A 17,324-nucleotide genomic window follows, 5' to 3' on the forward strand; every position below is an offset into this window, starting at 1 on the left:
CCAAAAATCATTGAGGTACGTCGTGAAACACAAGCGTATATTTTTTCTCTCAGGAATGGTTTTTAGATTAGTGTACATATCTACTTCGTTCTCACGCAAAATTAAAGAATGCTGGCAAAAGATATCACATGCATTGTACTTTTTGTTCGAAGTTTTTAGTTTCCTTTACCTTAACACTATACTTTGATGTTTTGATGTTACCAGAAAACATCTCGGTTTCGAGGTTTCTTCATACATGCATGCAATTTAAAAATAACATTGCCAACTTTATTAGCAGATTTCGAAAGTATAAACTTGGAAAATAAAAGTCAGGTTCTACTACATTGCAAAATGTGACAAAAACTACTAGTTATATTGATTTCTTTTTGATTGAAATATTTTTAGTGACCGCAGACTTTTTGTTTTGTTTTGTTCTGTTTTCAGTGATTTTCCCGCTCGTAAATCTGATGCAAAAGCAAAATTGCAGATATAAGCAAACTTAAGGTCATGTGAAGTTTGTATATTTAAAAAAAAATGCTTAAATAGTCTCTTTCACACTTTCAACGGCGCTAAAGATAAAAGTCGCGGAAAACCTGTTTGCGCATTCCCCGATTAAACAGTATGAGCATCAACGTATGGATCTTCTGCTGTACATATGTATAAAAACGTTAGAGAAATGATTGCTCCCACAATTTGTTTTTTTTATGGAGGGGGATAAATCTATCCGTCTTCACAAAACAATGTGAACAGGTAGCCTATAACAGCATTTCATTCCAACATATCAATGAAACTAATTAAAGTATGCGGGGGTCGAAGTAAGTCACATTTAAAACGTACAGTAAAATTCCGGTACGTCAAAACACGAACAACTCGGTGTAACTGGAACTAAAATAACATTTTCCTCGCCTTGATTGCACTCAGTATATATATAATGATATCTCATCAAATGCCCTTTAGCTCACCGACCTCACCTTTTTCTGACAACAGTTCAGATACTTTAACTACTGATGACTACAATTGTTTTTCGTTTTCACTGAAGGTTCATGTTGAAGTATAATTCAACAATTAAACGAGACTTACCTGTAAGTTGAAGCTTGATTAGAATTCTATCTGTCACCAAGCACTGAGGGATTACGTGAGATAGCATTGCGCCTGCGCGAACTCAGTTTTTAAAGCACTTACCATGTGTGCAGTGGAAAATCCAGCACCGAGCCACGAAAGGGTTGGGCATGAAAAACCTAGGGCGGGCACGTAATCCCTCGGTGCTTGGTGACAGATAGAATTCTAATCAAACTTCAACTTACAGGTAAGTCTCGTTTAATTGTTGAATTCTATTCTGTCACCGCACTGAGGGCTCAGTGAGACTTCAAAGCAACTGCACACATGAAACCATTTGAACCATATGCAAGGTGGTTTATTAGTGAATTATTTAAGTGACAAAATGCTATCAGCAAAACCATTGTTTACATCGATTGGCTTGTTGTAAAACCTAGCAAAAGTGGTGGCTGAAGACCAACCAGCAGCTGACATTATCTGGTCTAAAGGTACAGAGCACAAACTGGCTTTAGATGTGGAGGTAGACCTTGGGCTATGTGGCTTAAATTTGTCTACATTAATCCCTGCTTCCTTCATAACAACTTTAACCCAACGACTAATGGTGCTCCTGGACACCGGACGGAAAGGCTTGAGATAACTAATAAACACTTGTTTACATTGTCCACGCAACTCGTTTGCGCGTGCTAAATATTCCCTTAGTGTAGTGACCACACATAGGAGGGGGTCAGCAGGATATGAAGTAAACTGAACGTGAACTGATTTTGTATCAGGCTTGGTTTGCTTTATAGGCTTAGACATAACAAACGTAATTTGTGACTCCGTGCTTGTCATGTCCTCAAGATTTAGCATATGTATGGTTTGCCCACGCTGGGCCGAAACTAAAGACATTAACACAACTGTTTTCAATGTCAAGTCTTTAAGAGGAACATCCCTGGTAGTAGGGATTGTCTTAAGATGTCTCAGGACTGTTCCTACATCCCATGTTTCTGTGTATCTTGATACTGTTGGTCTGGATTCGAAGACTCCTTTCAGAAATCTTGTGACTGTAGGATGAGCACCAAATGTAATGCCATTTACAGGTTTTAGTATACAGGAGAGAGCCGATCGTGCTGTGTTCAAAGCACTGTGACCAAGACCTTGGTCATATAACTCGACAAGGAAATCTAAAGCTTGGGAAATAGAGGGATCAACCCAACTGACATTTTTGCTATGACAATACTTGGTCCAGCGCTTGATGTATGAAACATACTGTTTACGTGTTCCCTTCCTCCATGACTGTAAGATGATGTCCGAAGCTCGTTTTGAAATTCCCTGTGTTTCAAGGGATCGCCTGATACTCTGCAGACCATCATGGTCATTTTCTTGATTAGAGGATGTGTCATTTCCTTCCTTGCTGGCATTTGAAGAGTGTCTGACTTTTGTGGCAGAGTCCTTGGAACATCCGTTATCATGCGTAATAGTTGCGAGTACCATGGCTTAGTTTCCCACATAGGAACAATTATGATACCCTCTGATTTCTCCATCGCTATTTTCTGTAAACATCGTGCAATCAAACTAAATGGAGGGAAAGCATAGAACAAATGATTACCCCAACTGATTGGAACAACATCCACATAAGTTGCTTCTGGGTCTGGTTTCCAGGATGCATAACAATCTAATTGCTTGTTTAGCCTAGAAGCAAAAAGGTCTATGGTGGGTTTCCCCCATATGTCAATGATCTCGCATAATAAGCGAGGTGAAAGCATCCACTCTTTATTATCCCTGAAAATCCTGGACTCTCTGTCTGCATGGATATTTTCTTTCCCTGGGATATGAGCTGCAGATACCCATATTTGTCTGTCCATGCAAAAGTGCCAAATGTTCTTAGCAACAGAATGGCACTCCATGGAGTGTGTACCCCCCATAGAGTTAATATAGTTTACCGAAGTGGTGTTGTCAGAATAAACCCGAATGTGTACAGAGTGCTCCTTCCTGGTATTCATCATCAATGGGTATTGAATAATATGCATCACGCAAGTCAACAGATGCCATGTAGCAGTTTGTCTTCATGAGCCTTATAGCTGATTGCAATGTGTCCATCTTAAAATGATGGTACTCAACATATGCATTGAGCTTTTTTAAGTTAAGTATCAACCTATGTCCACCATCCTTTTTAGGTCTAATAAATATGGTAGAAATGTATTCTCCTCTACAGTGACTTGCCTCTGTAATAACACCTTTTTTTAAGAGTTTTGAAATTTCCTCCTCAATGATAATCTGTTCTTGAGGGGTAAAATTTATTTCCTGTGGCACAGACTCCTGTTCACGGAGTTGAGCAAATTCTATTTTGTAGTGTTGCACACTATCAAGAATAAACTGATCTGAAGTTAAACAGCGCCACTGGGGGAAAACCTGTTTCAATCGTCCACCTATATTGTCATTAGGCACAAATAGGGAACGAGCTCTTACCTAACATCATTTGTGTTAACAGGGTCTGTAGCTGTGGCCTTTATTTCGGTTTCCCTTGTTTTGGTTTCCTTGTCTTGTTGGGGTTGGTAGACTGTCGATCGTTGTTTCGATAGCCTAAAAAAGGCCTCCTGCTACGATTTCCATGTCTCTTTGAATCATAGTTGCTGAAATTCCTCGTGTTTCTGGGGTCATAACGTGATCTCTGTGCTGACCCATGATTTGTCGCAACTTTCTTTCCGACGCGGTTGACTTCAGTCAACTCTTTCACTTCCTTTGCTAAATCATCGTCAAACAGTTGGTCGGTGATAGTAACAGACGAGGAAGACGAACATAAATGTTTGTAATCATTATTTAAGTCTGGCTTCATCAGCTCTCGACGCCTCTGGTTTAACTCCAAATTTGCATTAGCTATCAGGGCAAAAGCATCAGTGGCTTCCAGGAGTATTTCATTCCCCGAGGGAATTGAGGACAGATTTCCGAGCAACTTGTTTACCGCAGTCGTCAAGGCACAGAGTCCTTTGAACAAGGAAGTTTGCACTTTCTGCAATTTCACATCTTGTGAGCGTACTGCTGGGCTCAAATTATCCCAGACTGCTTGATTAACTCTAACTTTAGTTAGGTTTTGGTTTTAGTTTTTTTGGGCGATGATATTTATTCATCTATCCTGAAGCTTTTCTTCAGGTAGCCCTCCTTGAGCATCGAATCGATTACACTCGCAAGCTCGCAGTCCACCTCAGGACTCGTTTCTTCTTTCAAGAGATCTTTTTTGAGGCTTTTTAATACCTCACTCTTTCCTTCATTAGAGGCGTGAGTGGCTCTATTGATAAGCGCTTCAATTTCTGGGGATTTCTCTGATTTTTCCTTATCGGGCTTTTCCGGTAGTTGGTCACAGCGTTTCTTTGCGGGTGGTTCGCCAACCTCGTGGTCTTGCGTTCCCGCGCTCTCTAGCACGCTTTCCTCTTCGGGAGCGATTTCTAACTCTCCTTTGAACGTCTCAAACGCCTCAGCAATGGCATTAGCCGTACTGGTAGACGTTGCTGATAGTGTTTGGTTCAGACTATCAAATCCTTCTCGCATAACTGTCAACATGAGCTGCATATCAGCAGAAATACGAGAGGCGCCATTTATGGCTCTACTCTCTGTTGGTCCTTCGATGTTTTCGGATGTAGAGAGGATATTCTCCGTCGGGTCTGGCTTCCTCTTTCTCCCCGAATGCTCTTTAGTCATTCTTTGTTCTTGTGTATTGACTTCGGTACTTTTTTCCTTCATCTCAAGGAGCAAATTATTGCTACTCAATGATATAACACCGTTCGCTTTCAAAGGCGGCAGCACACTGAGTTCGCGCAGGCGCAATGCTATCTCACGTGAGCCCTCAGTGCGGTGACAGAATAGAATTCAGATTAAAGCTAGAGAATTCCATCAGAGTGCGCAAGATTTCACCCGTAGTTTTATATCTTGTTGGGAGAGCTCGATATTTTTTTTTCACGAAGGCCGCACGTGCTAGTGACTAAATGATATATTTCTTCACTTTTTAACGATGTTCTTGTATGAAAAAACTCGTTTCGAGATAATGTATTGAGAATTATCACAGCTGGTCTTATATTACCTCTAGAGACAACTTTTTTAGTCTAAAAAGTTCACTTGACGCAGTCTTAGCTTTCTCGTCGATTAACAAATAATCCAAAATGAAGTACAAACAGTAAATCAATGGCTTCCTTTCGCTAGATCATTTGACATCAGAATTTCAGTTTCTATAGAGAGAAAAATATTTCAATTTTACAGGAATCGGCACATACCGTAAACCTCTGAACGTAACGACCCTCGTTATTTTCGGAATGAGCAGCTTTTGGGGTTCGTCACTTTCGGGGAGCAAAAAACGGCTCTTTTTACGAAATAAAAAACCGAAAATAAAAAAAAGTTCTTAAAATATGAGATACAGGCTTCGCTCCAGTTTAGATCTATGTTGTTGAAGGAGTGTTCCTTCCAGTATGTTCAGTTGAAAATGAAGGTCCCTGTAGTAGGTTCCTGTTACTAGACGAAAATTACAGGGATTTTGTTTTAACACGGTGCAACACGAATTGATAGTTCACAACGCCTCGTGGCATAAGCGATAGCTCTCCTGGTTGCAGATTGCCTTAAATCAAGTTACGGTACCTAACTTTCACTTGACTATTGATTGGAAAAATATCTATACTATTAAACCTTGGTTTCACTATTTTCAGGAAGGGGGAGGGGGTTGGGGTGGGCTCGCTTCGTTTGGCAATCTCCGTTCTGTTGCTTCTCGTTTCTCGCCTCTGTCTTAACTCCGCTTCGCGCTGCTCTTGCTTGCGGTTTCGTCTCCTTTCCCTCTGTCGTTCACGTTCTCTTTCTCTCTTTTTCCATTTCTACTCTTCTGTCATAGTTTTTTCAGGCATCATGCAACCTTGACTGTAACCTTATTAATCAAAATTAAAAATCTTCCTAAGATATGCCAAAAATTACAATACAGAGCAACAAGCAGCTCTAAACAAATCAAAAATAACCACTCAGCTTTAAGTTTCAGTTATCCCTCCAAAGATGCTTGACTTAAATCACTGGGTAGCCACCAATGTGGCCCTGACCACAGCTATATATTTCAAACGTGTTTTAAACTTAAACCAGCGAAAATTGCAGGAAAAAATATTTTCCAAACCGTTTTCTACCTAAACACAGAAAGCGTCAGCTAACCTGAAGACCTAACGTTGACGTAGCATCCCGTGTAGCCGTGTTGAGCTACAGAAAGCCCGCGAAAGCCCGCGAAAAATTAAGCCTCGTTTTGGCTTAGGTGTCCCATTTATGGCCGCCATGTTGGGCAACTCCGCCGCCGTCGTCGTCGTGCGCAAGCGCCCACGAGCAATACCGGTAGCCATAAAAACCATGAGAAAATCTATTCATGGGTTTCTCTTTCTGTCCCATATGGGTATGGGGCTCCGCTATAATTGAACTTTTTTTTAATTTCAATTTATCACTGAAGATTTTACCGTGTTGAAATAAATAAAGTATGTAAGAGAGGATGTTTATGCTGCCTTAGTGATCCCTAAAACTAGTTATTACTATGAAAACGGAATGCGAGAACCTTTGTTGTCAGTATTTACGCGCCGGAAAGTTTTCCCTTCTCATTGCATTTTCCAGCTATTTTTTTTTTTTTTTTTTTTTTTTTGTAATTTATTATTTTTGTTGTTTCTTTTTAAGTCATCAATTTTTAGGGGAGTGGCGGAAGTACAGGTCATGGCTATCATTCTTTTGGTCTCTCGTCAACTGACTTTGTTATGCATGGCGACAAAGGAAAAGAATGGCCCCCCACGCAGACCAAATCCTTTTGCCGCCGCTGTTGCTTGGGGAGGACCGGATCTACGCAGACTTGTTATGGAGTTTATGTGACGACAAGCCACAAGAATGTCACACAAGAAAATCTAGCCTTTTTTAGCTTTTATCTTTCTTTTATCTTTTATCTTTTATCTTTCCGGGATCTCAAATTGCTCTGCAGTTGGCTAGACGTTACCAAAATCGCACTTGGAATAAACGTCGGCCGGAAAATGTATATTTTAAAATACCTCGAGGTAAATGTCGGTGTTCATCTCTTGAAACGGGGTGTCTGGAAAACCTGAATGGCGAATAGCGAATAGTCGCGAATAGTGAACAGCGAATAGTCCCGAATAGCGAATAGCGAATAGTACGAATAGTGCGAATAGTGGCGAACAGTCTCTAATAGTGGCGAACAGTCTCTAATAGTGGCGAATAGTGGCAAATAGTGGCAAATAGTGGCAAATAGTGGCAAATAGTGGCAAATAGTGGCAAATAGTGGCAAATAGTGGCAAATAGTAGCAAATAGGGTACCCAGTATCTCGCAATCAACCTCGTAGCAACTTAGGATAGGATTTTCTCGCTAAAAGGCGCAGACGCTAGTCAGGACAACACGTGTTTCTAAGCGAAATTTCTTCTGTTTTAACCGCTGCAAAAGTGTCAATACGTCTTTATTAGGTTATCCTTGTGTTTTCTGTTTTCTTAATGTCGGCGATGGACAGCCTACTAGCCTGAGTCCGGAGAAGAAAAGGTAATAAATTCACTGAAATTATGTTGCTTATTTGGATAATTAATTAACGCTGGATATTAGGTTTAAGCGGTGACTATTGACGACTATTCGTCACTATTCGCCACTTTTCGCGACCGTTCGCCACTGTTCGCACTATTCGAGACTATTCGCTATTCGTTATTCGCGACTATTCGCTATTCGCTATTCGGGTTTTCCAGACACCCCTTGAAACGCGCGATTAGAGAAAAGTCGTCAGGCAGAAGTTCAGAGAAAATACGAGGCAAAGCCCCAGGGAAAGGAAGTCACAAAATAATGGTGGATTTCCCATTACAATTCGTCTTGACAGAGAAGGAAGTGGATGTTAGTAAGTGTGTTATCACAAAAAGGTAACTACTTCCGTTTATTGCTGTAACGAAAGTGTATTTTATCTGATTTCTGGTTCTGCTCGGTACAGTTTTGCTTTGCATGCCGGTCTTTCCTTTGTTCTTGCCTTCCCTTACGGTGATTCGGCTTAGAAGATTTATCTTAGGCTAGCAGTAATCGAAGGGTGCATTCCCTTGGGGTGATCTGGATCAGGATCAGTGATCCAAGATCACTCGGATCATGGTGCATCAAAGGAGCCGAGAATCCGTGACCAGAGTGGATTCATCGGTTCCTTTGATGCACCATGATCCGAGTGATCTTGGATCACCGACCACTGATCCTGATCCAGATCTCCCAAAAGGAACGCACCCAAAGATTGTCAGAGTGCTTTCGACGCCTTCATTTCATTAGCTGACATTCAAACTCCTGTTTATTACTAATTTTGATTCGGTGGCATCAGTGATTACAATTGGCAGTGTACTCCAGACTTCAATTCAGTCAACGCACCGCTCGACCTTTCATTTTTGGTTTTTCCAGATTTTGGGGAAACAAAATCGTGTTTCAGTTATAATTTCAGTCACACTTGAATGACTGGGCTAAATAACACTTGTTTCAAAATGATTATTTGTTTACCTTAACTGTGTTTCCTTAGGATATCGACACAATTAGGAAGAATGCCAACAGCAATTAATATTTTGAGACAATTGATCCGAAGGGGTCCTATATAAATATAAACACGCGAGGTCAGGAGTATGAAAAATCCGCTCTCTTACGTCTGTAAACATGCAGTCTGTAGATCCCGTATTTCTATCTTGTGCTCAGTTGCAAAGTAAGGCTAGACTGCGGCTTCGAGCAAGCTGTCAACATCATGGATAGCCCTGGCAAGCGGAAACATGCACTGACCATAAAATGTTTAAGCAAGCAACCGGAACGATGATCCTACTGGTATACGTTGGATCAATAGTGATCTGATCGGCTTTACATATAAAATGAAGAATACAAAAGCAAAAACCGACACAACGTAGGATGATTTTTTTGAAGGTGTACCATATTTCTGCTGGCCAAACCAGCCTTCTTCAGGTACAATGGAAAATTTTACATTGGTACGTGTTTTTATGTAGCCGATATTTACGTAATACCGGAAATACGCAAAAGTAATTGATAGTGTAAATTAAAGATAAGCATACGGTAAAATAAAATAACATGGTAAAAGAAGATAATAAAAGAAAACAAATGGAAACAATTAATATGTTTCTTAGCGGATGTTCAGACCATTAGGATCAATTGTTCTGCCTTTTTGAATTAAAAAAGGCTTCCCTGGCCTTACGGATAGAGTCCCGGTTAGAAACGATTTTCTCGATGGGGATTAATTGCATGTCGTTAGCGGTGTGGTTAGGAGAGGACAGGAAATGTTCGGCGGCTGTAGTAGGTTTAGATTTGTTGTTGGGGTTATCTATGATACGGCGGTGTTCATTAAAGCGGTCTTTTAATCGTCGTTTCGTCTCTCCTATGTATTGTAAATTACAGCGGTTACATTGAATCATGTAGATGAGGTTTTTAGTGTCACAGGTCAGGTTAGATTTTATGGGGCGTGTTTCCCCGGTAGAAAAGAAGGTGTATGTAGTAAGTCCGTGAGAAATGTAGGGACAAGTAGCACAGTTTTTGCCACAACGGAAAGAACCAGAAGGGAGTTGGGGATTAGAAGAATTAGAAGAGAGTTAAGCTGTAACTAGTAAGAAACGAAGGTTAGGGGAGCGTCTGAACGCTACAACAGGCAAATGTTGAAAAACGTTTTTGCAGCGGTTAGAAGAGAGCAACAAATTGTAATGTTTTTTAATGATGTTAGAGATATGAGGGAGTGATGGATTGAAGGTAGTTATAAATGGTATAAGTTTAAGTTTGTTGACGTCTTTGGTTTGTAACGAGAGTCTGCGGGGGATGTCGGCGGCTCGTCGTATTTGTTTGGTGACGAAATTACGGTTGTAACCTCGTTTAAGGAGGTAAGTGGTAAGTTGAGCCGCGCGAGTATTAAACGTGGCGTCGGTAGAACAGATAAGTCGTAAGCGGAGTGCTAGGCTGAAAGGAATGGCTTTTTTGGTATGTAAGGGATGACAAGATGAATAGAGTAGATGTTGGTGTTTGTCTGTAGGTTTGGTGTAGAGGTCAGTAGATATGCTACCGTCGTTAGTCAAAAAGACACTAACGTCAGGTTAAGGTACGTTAGTAGAAGAGTGTGAACTGGTGAATTTAATGGTGGAGTGAATGTTGTTAAGATAGTCGATGAAAATTTTTAGGTTGTCTGGACCTTCGGTCCAGATCATAAAAATATCATCGATGTATCGTAGCCAAGTGTTGGGTTGAAATGGGGCATTTTCCAAGGGGTTGGCTTCGAAATAACCTAGAAAAAGGTTAGCATAAGAGGGGGCCATTTTAGTACCCATGGCGGTGCCATGGATTTGAAGATAGTGGTTATCATTAAATGAGAAATTATTCATGGTTAGAATCATGCGAATGAGGTCACAGAGTGTGTCAGTAGGAGTGGTATTGTGAAAGGAAGTACGTAAAAAATGCTCACAAGCATTAATACCTTCATTATGTGGAATATTAGTATATAATGATGAAACATCAAGTGTAACTAGAAAGGAATTAGCGGGTAAATTACCGATGGTAAGGAGTTTGTTAAGGAAGTCGTTAGTGTCTTTAACAAAGGATGGCAGTTTATGAACTAAAGGTTGAAGGTGGTAGTCAACGAAGTGGGATATGCGTTCAGTGGGATGGCTATTAGATGAAACAATAGGGCGTCCTGGATTACCTGGTTTATGTATTTTAGGTAGAATGAGACTACTGTTACTATTGCTCTATTGAACAATCTGTGATTAATCACGATATGCAAAGTGGATGGGTAAGGACTTCCTGTCCTCGACTATCAACTAAACATTACTTTAGCAGAAAACCTCTCGCACGGCGCACGTGTGCAGTAAGGAAAACTGCTGCAACTGGTACGAATATCAATAAACGGGTGGTGATTCAGATTTTGTGCTTCATTGGTCTGTACGTGATGTGTCAGCACATTATTCACCCGGGCTGTGTTAAACACTTGGGTTCTGTCCTCGTGTACCGGTTCACAAGAACCGATAAAAAAGACCCAACAATGTTCAACAGCTAAACAAAGGTTCGTAAAGAAAGGAGTACAATGGTTATTCCCTCTGTGTACCGGTACACCAGGACACAACCAACACTTGAATGATTTCCAAAAGCTTGCGAGTAGACTCACCTTTGCGTCACACGCACGAAGCGAAGTTGGGAAAGCCAGACCCTCGTGCTTTATTAGCGCGCCTAGGATTTTTAAGTTCTACCCCCAGAAATCAAGGGAGTGGACAAACGTCCTTGTAAATGTTTCCTATTTAAGTTATACTTGTCACAATACTTGCCCCAAAGTTGCCTCCTACGCAGAGGCTCTTTGGGCCTGTCACGCAATAACGGTCTATGCCTACTTGTGTAGAAAACCACCGTAGTCCACAAAAATGAACAAATGTAAGATTCTGAAGAATGTCCGGTAGAAAAGGTATATTTCAGACTGATCGAAAATTCAGAATCAAAATTGAAATATTTCACCAGCCTAGAAATTTCCCCTCAAGAAATTTCTTCTTTTACAACTTCCTCAGTTTCGGTTTAAAGGTCGTCCGGCGTCGATAACAATCAGTTCCAGACTAATCCACATAAGGTAATGTTTTTATTCAACCAGTAATGGGAATTATGCAAAATGATATTTAATTAATGAGCTGACGTCCCGAGCAACCCGATTAATATTCGCCAGTGACTGCTTACCAGAGGACACGTTCATGACCTGGGGTTTCGTGTCTCAGTTGACGTGTTGGATTATTTTGCTCAAGAAACGTACGTTCACTAGGTCATTGACATAAAACCTTTCAAGAGACGATCCAGTGAGTCGATCGCTTCGGCAACGGTGAGTATCTTTTTTTGTTCTCTCACTTTCGAGTTCTCTACTTGCTATGGAGTTGTCCAAAAGTTTGTAGGCTACTCCGACTTACATAGCCGTTGAACGCTAGTTATCCCGATTTTTATCTTTTCTCGCCAAAGCGAGAGCACGGTTTAGAACCATAACATAGATGACAAATAACTTACCTTCTCAAAACGTAAACGTTGGCCTTATATGTATAATCGTATTACCTAGGCAGACGTTAAATAGGGCGTATTAACTTTTCAGAAGAACTTAAAAATTATATATGTCCGGAAGACACAGACGCTTTAAACATGTAGGTCACAGACGTATAATTTGCCTAAGCAAAAACGAGACGACTAACGAACTGGTAGATATATCTGAACTGGGAATCCGTTTGACCAAAAAAAAAAAGTGTAAGTAATCAAGCGAGTAACCGTCATGCAGCAACTCCAAATTCTGGTAGAGTTACATGTAATTTTGAAACTCTATGGGGACTAGGAATTTAAGAACACGAAAAGCACAGGAAATTCAAACCATTCTTTGTTTCTGCCAATAAATGTTCTGACTGTTTTCTATATGTGATTCAAATAGTTGCTTAATACATTTAGATATTTATTTGGTATGTAAAGCTTCATCTTCAGCTAAATTAATAATTATAATGATCTCATATGATATCCATAGTGAATTTTTGTTAACAAATATTCAAACAGCTTTCATGGAAATTTATTTCAAAATGCTGATGATCACCTGCTGATTGTGCACATAATTTGTGGTGCATGATTTCTCTGTCTACAGTAGTCAGTGGTGTACTGGTTAATCAACTGGCTGTATCCTTTGCCTGTTATAAGATATTTCATTAAAGCCTTTTGTTCTGTATTTGCCTGCATTAGATCAATATTGAAATCCCCAAGCAGTACAGTTGGCAGGGCCTTAGTTAGTAACAGGCAAACCGAGGCACTTGCCTCAGTCATTTTTTTCGTTTTTGTTGTTTATAGTCATCAAAAACACTCTAAATTCCCAGGAAGAGAATTAAACCATGAACACTGCCTCAGTCACAACTCATTTCTTGGACACTGCCTCAGTCATAATTTGTTTCTGGCTAGGGCCCTGGTTGGAATTGTAGGTTCTATTAATACTGATTTGTGAAGGTGAGTAAGAGCATGAATTAACTGTGAAATTGTAACTTTAGTTTTCGAGCGATAGATACCAATGAAATGAATATTTGGAACTGGTTGGGTTAAAACCATAAAAGTAATGTCTAAATTATTAAAGTTACATCTGTATGGAATTTAGTACAATTCTAAACATTAGAAGGTACACAGCAGTTCCATTGCAAGTTCTTATGTTAGACTGACTAAAGTCATCTCTGTGACTTGTAAATTTACGAAGCTGATATGCATCATCTCTATCTGACAAGCAAAGTTTTGATTCAGCAAAATGTTGACATCAGCTTTTTCACTGTTGTAATCACTTCGCACATCATCTAATGTAGAGGTGGAGCCGGAGGTGGAGAGATCCAACATTCTGAAACAAGGTTGTTTTTGTTTGGGATGAATTGTCGGTCTGTAACGCTGCCAAAGGCACAAGGCTTGCTTGTGTTCTTAGTCTGCTCATCTCACTTTTAACTTTCTCAGTAACCTTTATTTTAAACTCGACGTAAGCTTCTTCGAAGCTACACGTGGGCGCACGTCTCATGGCCTAGCTAATTTCGCCGGCTTTTCTTCCCGAATATATATACGGAGTCTTGTTATCAACATTTCCAGTACAAACTACATCCGTAGTACTGATCGATAATGTAAATCGCCAACAGACAGAAATCAACTCTGTAAAGACAACATCCAACAATGACACAAAATGGCGAACGTCAGCTCTAACTTTTGAGTTTAGAAAACAATGTGCTTTGTCAGATGACTACTTTCGGAATCGAGGAGTTTCCGAACGAAAGAATCCAATTACTAGTACGCACAAGTACTCTCATAGACATAGCTTTAAAAGAAAAAAACGATACAACAAGAAGGCTTACCTTAGCTTCCATATAACACGGCATTCATTTCATTCCTCCTCCGGGTGACATTAAAAACTCTGTAAACGATTCCGCCGATTCGTCCACGGACCACGGTCGAAAGACATTGAAGCTTTCAAGATTTCGATGCAAGTATCGTCCGCCGTCGCTTATAGGATTTCGTTGTCGATTTGTCGCAGCAAGTGTTCCTTACCGTAAAAACTTTCCATCAGTTTCAACCCACGAAGAAGTCCCTGTTTACTGATCGAACAAAAAAGTAACTATCTTCGACCTCCGTGCCTTCTTACCCCATGTTGTTGGACAAAAATCTACGCCTTTCTTGTACCCCCACAAAACCAGTCAAACATATGCCCAGAAGTCCTTGAGACAAAAACAATACTTAGCAGGGGAGGTAGGAAAAAAATGTTTAATCCAACTTTAATGAATAAATTAATCAGAATCGAGTGAGTGAGTTAGTGAGTGAGTGAGTGAGTGCCATTGGACTTCCTACTAAGCTCATGGATCTTATATAACATCCATGAGCAAAAATCATGGATCCCTGAAATCTAGTGAACAAAGAAAGATTGGAGAATCAAACGCCGAGTTTAAGGCGTTTTGTTAAGGCGTTTTCAGAGCGTTATTCAAGGCGTTTATGAGTGCTACGGTTACAGAATAAAATGAGCGCAGTCCTTATGACGACCGGTTACCATTTGCATATGTTCGTAACGATCACAGGACTTCTTTGCAGCCATATGATAGTAGCAATCAGATAGAAGCCAGCCTTAATGGTTCACAACAATTAATGAGTAATTTTCTAGAAGGAAACTTATATTTATCGTCTTATTGAAGCAATGCATACGTTTCACTTTTTTTTCCGCGAACTATTTTTAACAGTGGTAGAAGTTAAACAAGTTAACCCACTCCGTGAAAAATATTGCCTTTAAAATTATGTTTCTTACGACAATGACCCTTCAAGATCCAGAACACCTGTTGTTGTAATCGCTGCAAAAGCGTAAATACGTCTTTATTAGGTTATCCTTGTGTTTTCTGTTTTCTCGAGGTCGGCGATGGACAGCCCTGACTAGCCTAAGTCCGGAGAAGAAAAGGTAATAAATTCACTGAAATTCTGTTGCTTATTTGGATAATTAATTAACGCTGGATATTAGGTTTAAGCGGTGACTATTGACGACTATTCGTCACTATTCGCCACTTTTCGCGACCGTTCGCCATTGTTCGCGCTATTCGAGACTATTCGCTATTCGTTATTCGTGACTATTCGCTATTCGCTATTCGGGTTTTCCAGACACCCCTTGAAACGCGCGATTAGAGAAAAGTCGTCAGGCAGAAGTTCAGAGAAAATACGAGGCAAAGCCCCAGGGAAAGGAAGTCACAAAATGATGGCGGATTTCCCATTACAATTCGTCTTGACAGAGAAGGAAGTGGATGTTAGCAAGTGTGTTATCACAAAAAGGTAACTATTTCCGTTTACTGCTGTAACGAAAGTGTACTTTATCTGATTTCTGGTTCTGCTCGGTACAGTTTTGCTTTGCATGCCGGTCTTTCCTTTGTTCTTGCCTTCCTTTACGGCGATTCGGCTTAGAAGATTTATCTTAGGCTATCAGTTATCAAAGGGTGCATTCCCTGGGCGTGATCTGGATCAGGATCAGTGATTCAAGATCACTCAGATCAACAGTGCTAAAACTGCTAAATTTTTGCTTTAATTTTCCAGACTAGGCTGAGCTTCAAGGGTTTATTCAACTCTGTGCCGTGTTTATCAACCTGAGCAGAAAGTCTTACTCCACGGCGGGCTGAAATCTACCAAACGGTTTACCTCATCACAGAAGGACTTTCATTTCTGTGCAAGTCCGCATTGTTACCAGACTGCAGTTTCTTCACTGGACGTTACACAGGTTATAGATTCTCAGTACATTTTTTGTTACCTTTTGTTACTAAGCAAGCTAGCTAACTGAATCTCCAAGTTATACCCACCTTTCGTAATTAAAAGTAAGGAGCTGTCGTTTCCGAATTACACCGCAGTCTGAAGTTTTTCTTCGTGCTTTCTTCGGAGTACTGAAGTATTTTCACATTCGGTTTTCGATGAAGATTTTGAATCGTCTAAGTTGTCGAACCGCGGTATATATAAAGGATAAGCTTTATTTCTTTTTGTCTGACATTGCTTATGTCTATCCGCCGCTGTACTGTGTCTTCCACGCCTCGAGATGAATAGTGATTTTTGCTGTGTTTCTTACTAGATTTTCTTCGTAAATCTTTACCCTAAACATTACTGTAATTTATAAATACTTTAAAGCATGTGTCGTCTTTGTTCGCCATGCTGGTTGTCCGTGCTTAAATTTGCATCAAGCTGCTGTATCCGTCGATCATTTTCAATTTGACCGCTTCGTACTGAATTTCACTTTCACTTTCCTGAATTCGTTTAAAATAGATTGACGGGCTCTTAGCCAATGAGGTTCCGGATCTCTCTCAGGATTGAATAGTTCCTATGAGTGCGTGTTGTCAGTGGTTTATTGAGCAGTATGTTAGTAAGGTAGCACGTATCGAATTGGCGAGTTTGTCTTTGATTGAAATATTTGAAGTGAACCTCAAACGCATGCTTTGACGTGGGTAGATTTTACCGGATTTCATGGCCTGGACGTTTGTGAGAATTTGAAGCGCAAGTGTCAGTATTTTTGATGGAAAAAGGTTAACAACCTTAACAGGAGAACAGTGGCTAACCAAATTACTACTAGCCAATAAAGGGTAGCAACAGAAGCGTAGCGACCATATAATTGTATTTACGCACGTGCGTACCTCCACAAATCTGAAAAAAATATATTTAATTTATATTTTATCTCGTTCCACATTACTCCTCGGAAGGGTTTGGGGACTGCTCTCGTCGCGCTCGTTTGCTGAAGCACGTTTAATAAGTTAAGCAAACACCGTGAGCAAACAACTTTCTGGCGTAAATAAGGCCACTAGCGTGACGTTTATTTTTCTCAAATATCCTATCTTAAAATAACAAGCATTTGATGATATCTTCAGCAAAGGTGGGGCACGAAAAAACCGCCACAAGCCACACAATGTGGCCGCCCCACCAAGACGAGAGCAGAACCCAGCCGACGATGAAAAATTGATTTTACTGATTCTTTTATCCGGTTAAATATCAGAATAACGTTAAAAGTGCTTCTAATAAAACCCAAGTATGCCAAGTCTTGAAGCAGCCCAAGTCTGACCTCCGAAGAGATGACAAGTGTCAACTTGTTATTGTAGATCTGTAGTGTGAATACGCGTAATTAACGAGCCGCAGCTCCTGACTGCCCGGCATGTTAATCACACTTCACCTACAGCAACTTAAGGCTACAAGCAAGAATAGTGCCACAGCTCATAACTGACTGGCGTGTTAAGTACGTAACGCTACTAAAGGGATACGTATAACTATAGGCATGAACAGTGCCACAGCTCAT

The 17,324-nt window shown here is 40.4% G+C and overlaps 1 protein-coding gene across 1 annotated transcript; it reads right to left on the reverse strand.

Annotated features, from left to right (window-relative positions):
- Positions 1-8,425: 8,425 nt before the first annotated feature.
- LOC145490438 (uncharacterized) lies at positions 8,426-13,384 on the reverse strand. Its single transcript, XM_081469557.1, has 2 exons — positions 13,247-13,384; positions 8,426-10,755 (listed from the first exon to the last, which is right to left on the reverse strand). The coding sequence occupies exons 1-2, from the start codon at positions 13,382-13,384 to the stop codon at positions 10,108-10,110; spliced, it is 786 nt and encodes a 261-aa protein (XP_081325683.1). The 3' UTR covers positions 8,426-10,107.
- Between the last annotated feature and the right edge of the window lie 3,940 nt (positions 13,385-17,324).

This window comes from Orbicella franksi, chromosome 6, assembly GCF_964199315.1.
Source record: "Orbicella franksi chromosome 6, jaOrbFran1.1, whole genome shotgun sequence".
Taxonomy (NCBI): Eukaryota; Metazoa; Cnidaria; class Anthozoa; order Scleractinia; family Merulinidae; genus Orbicella; species Orbicella franksi.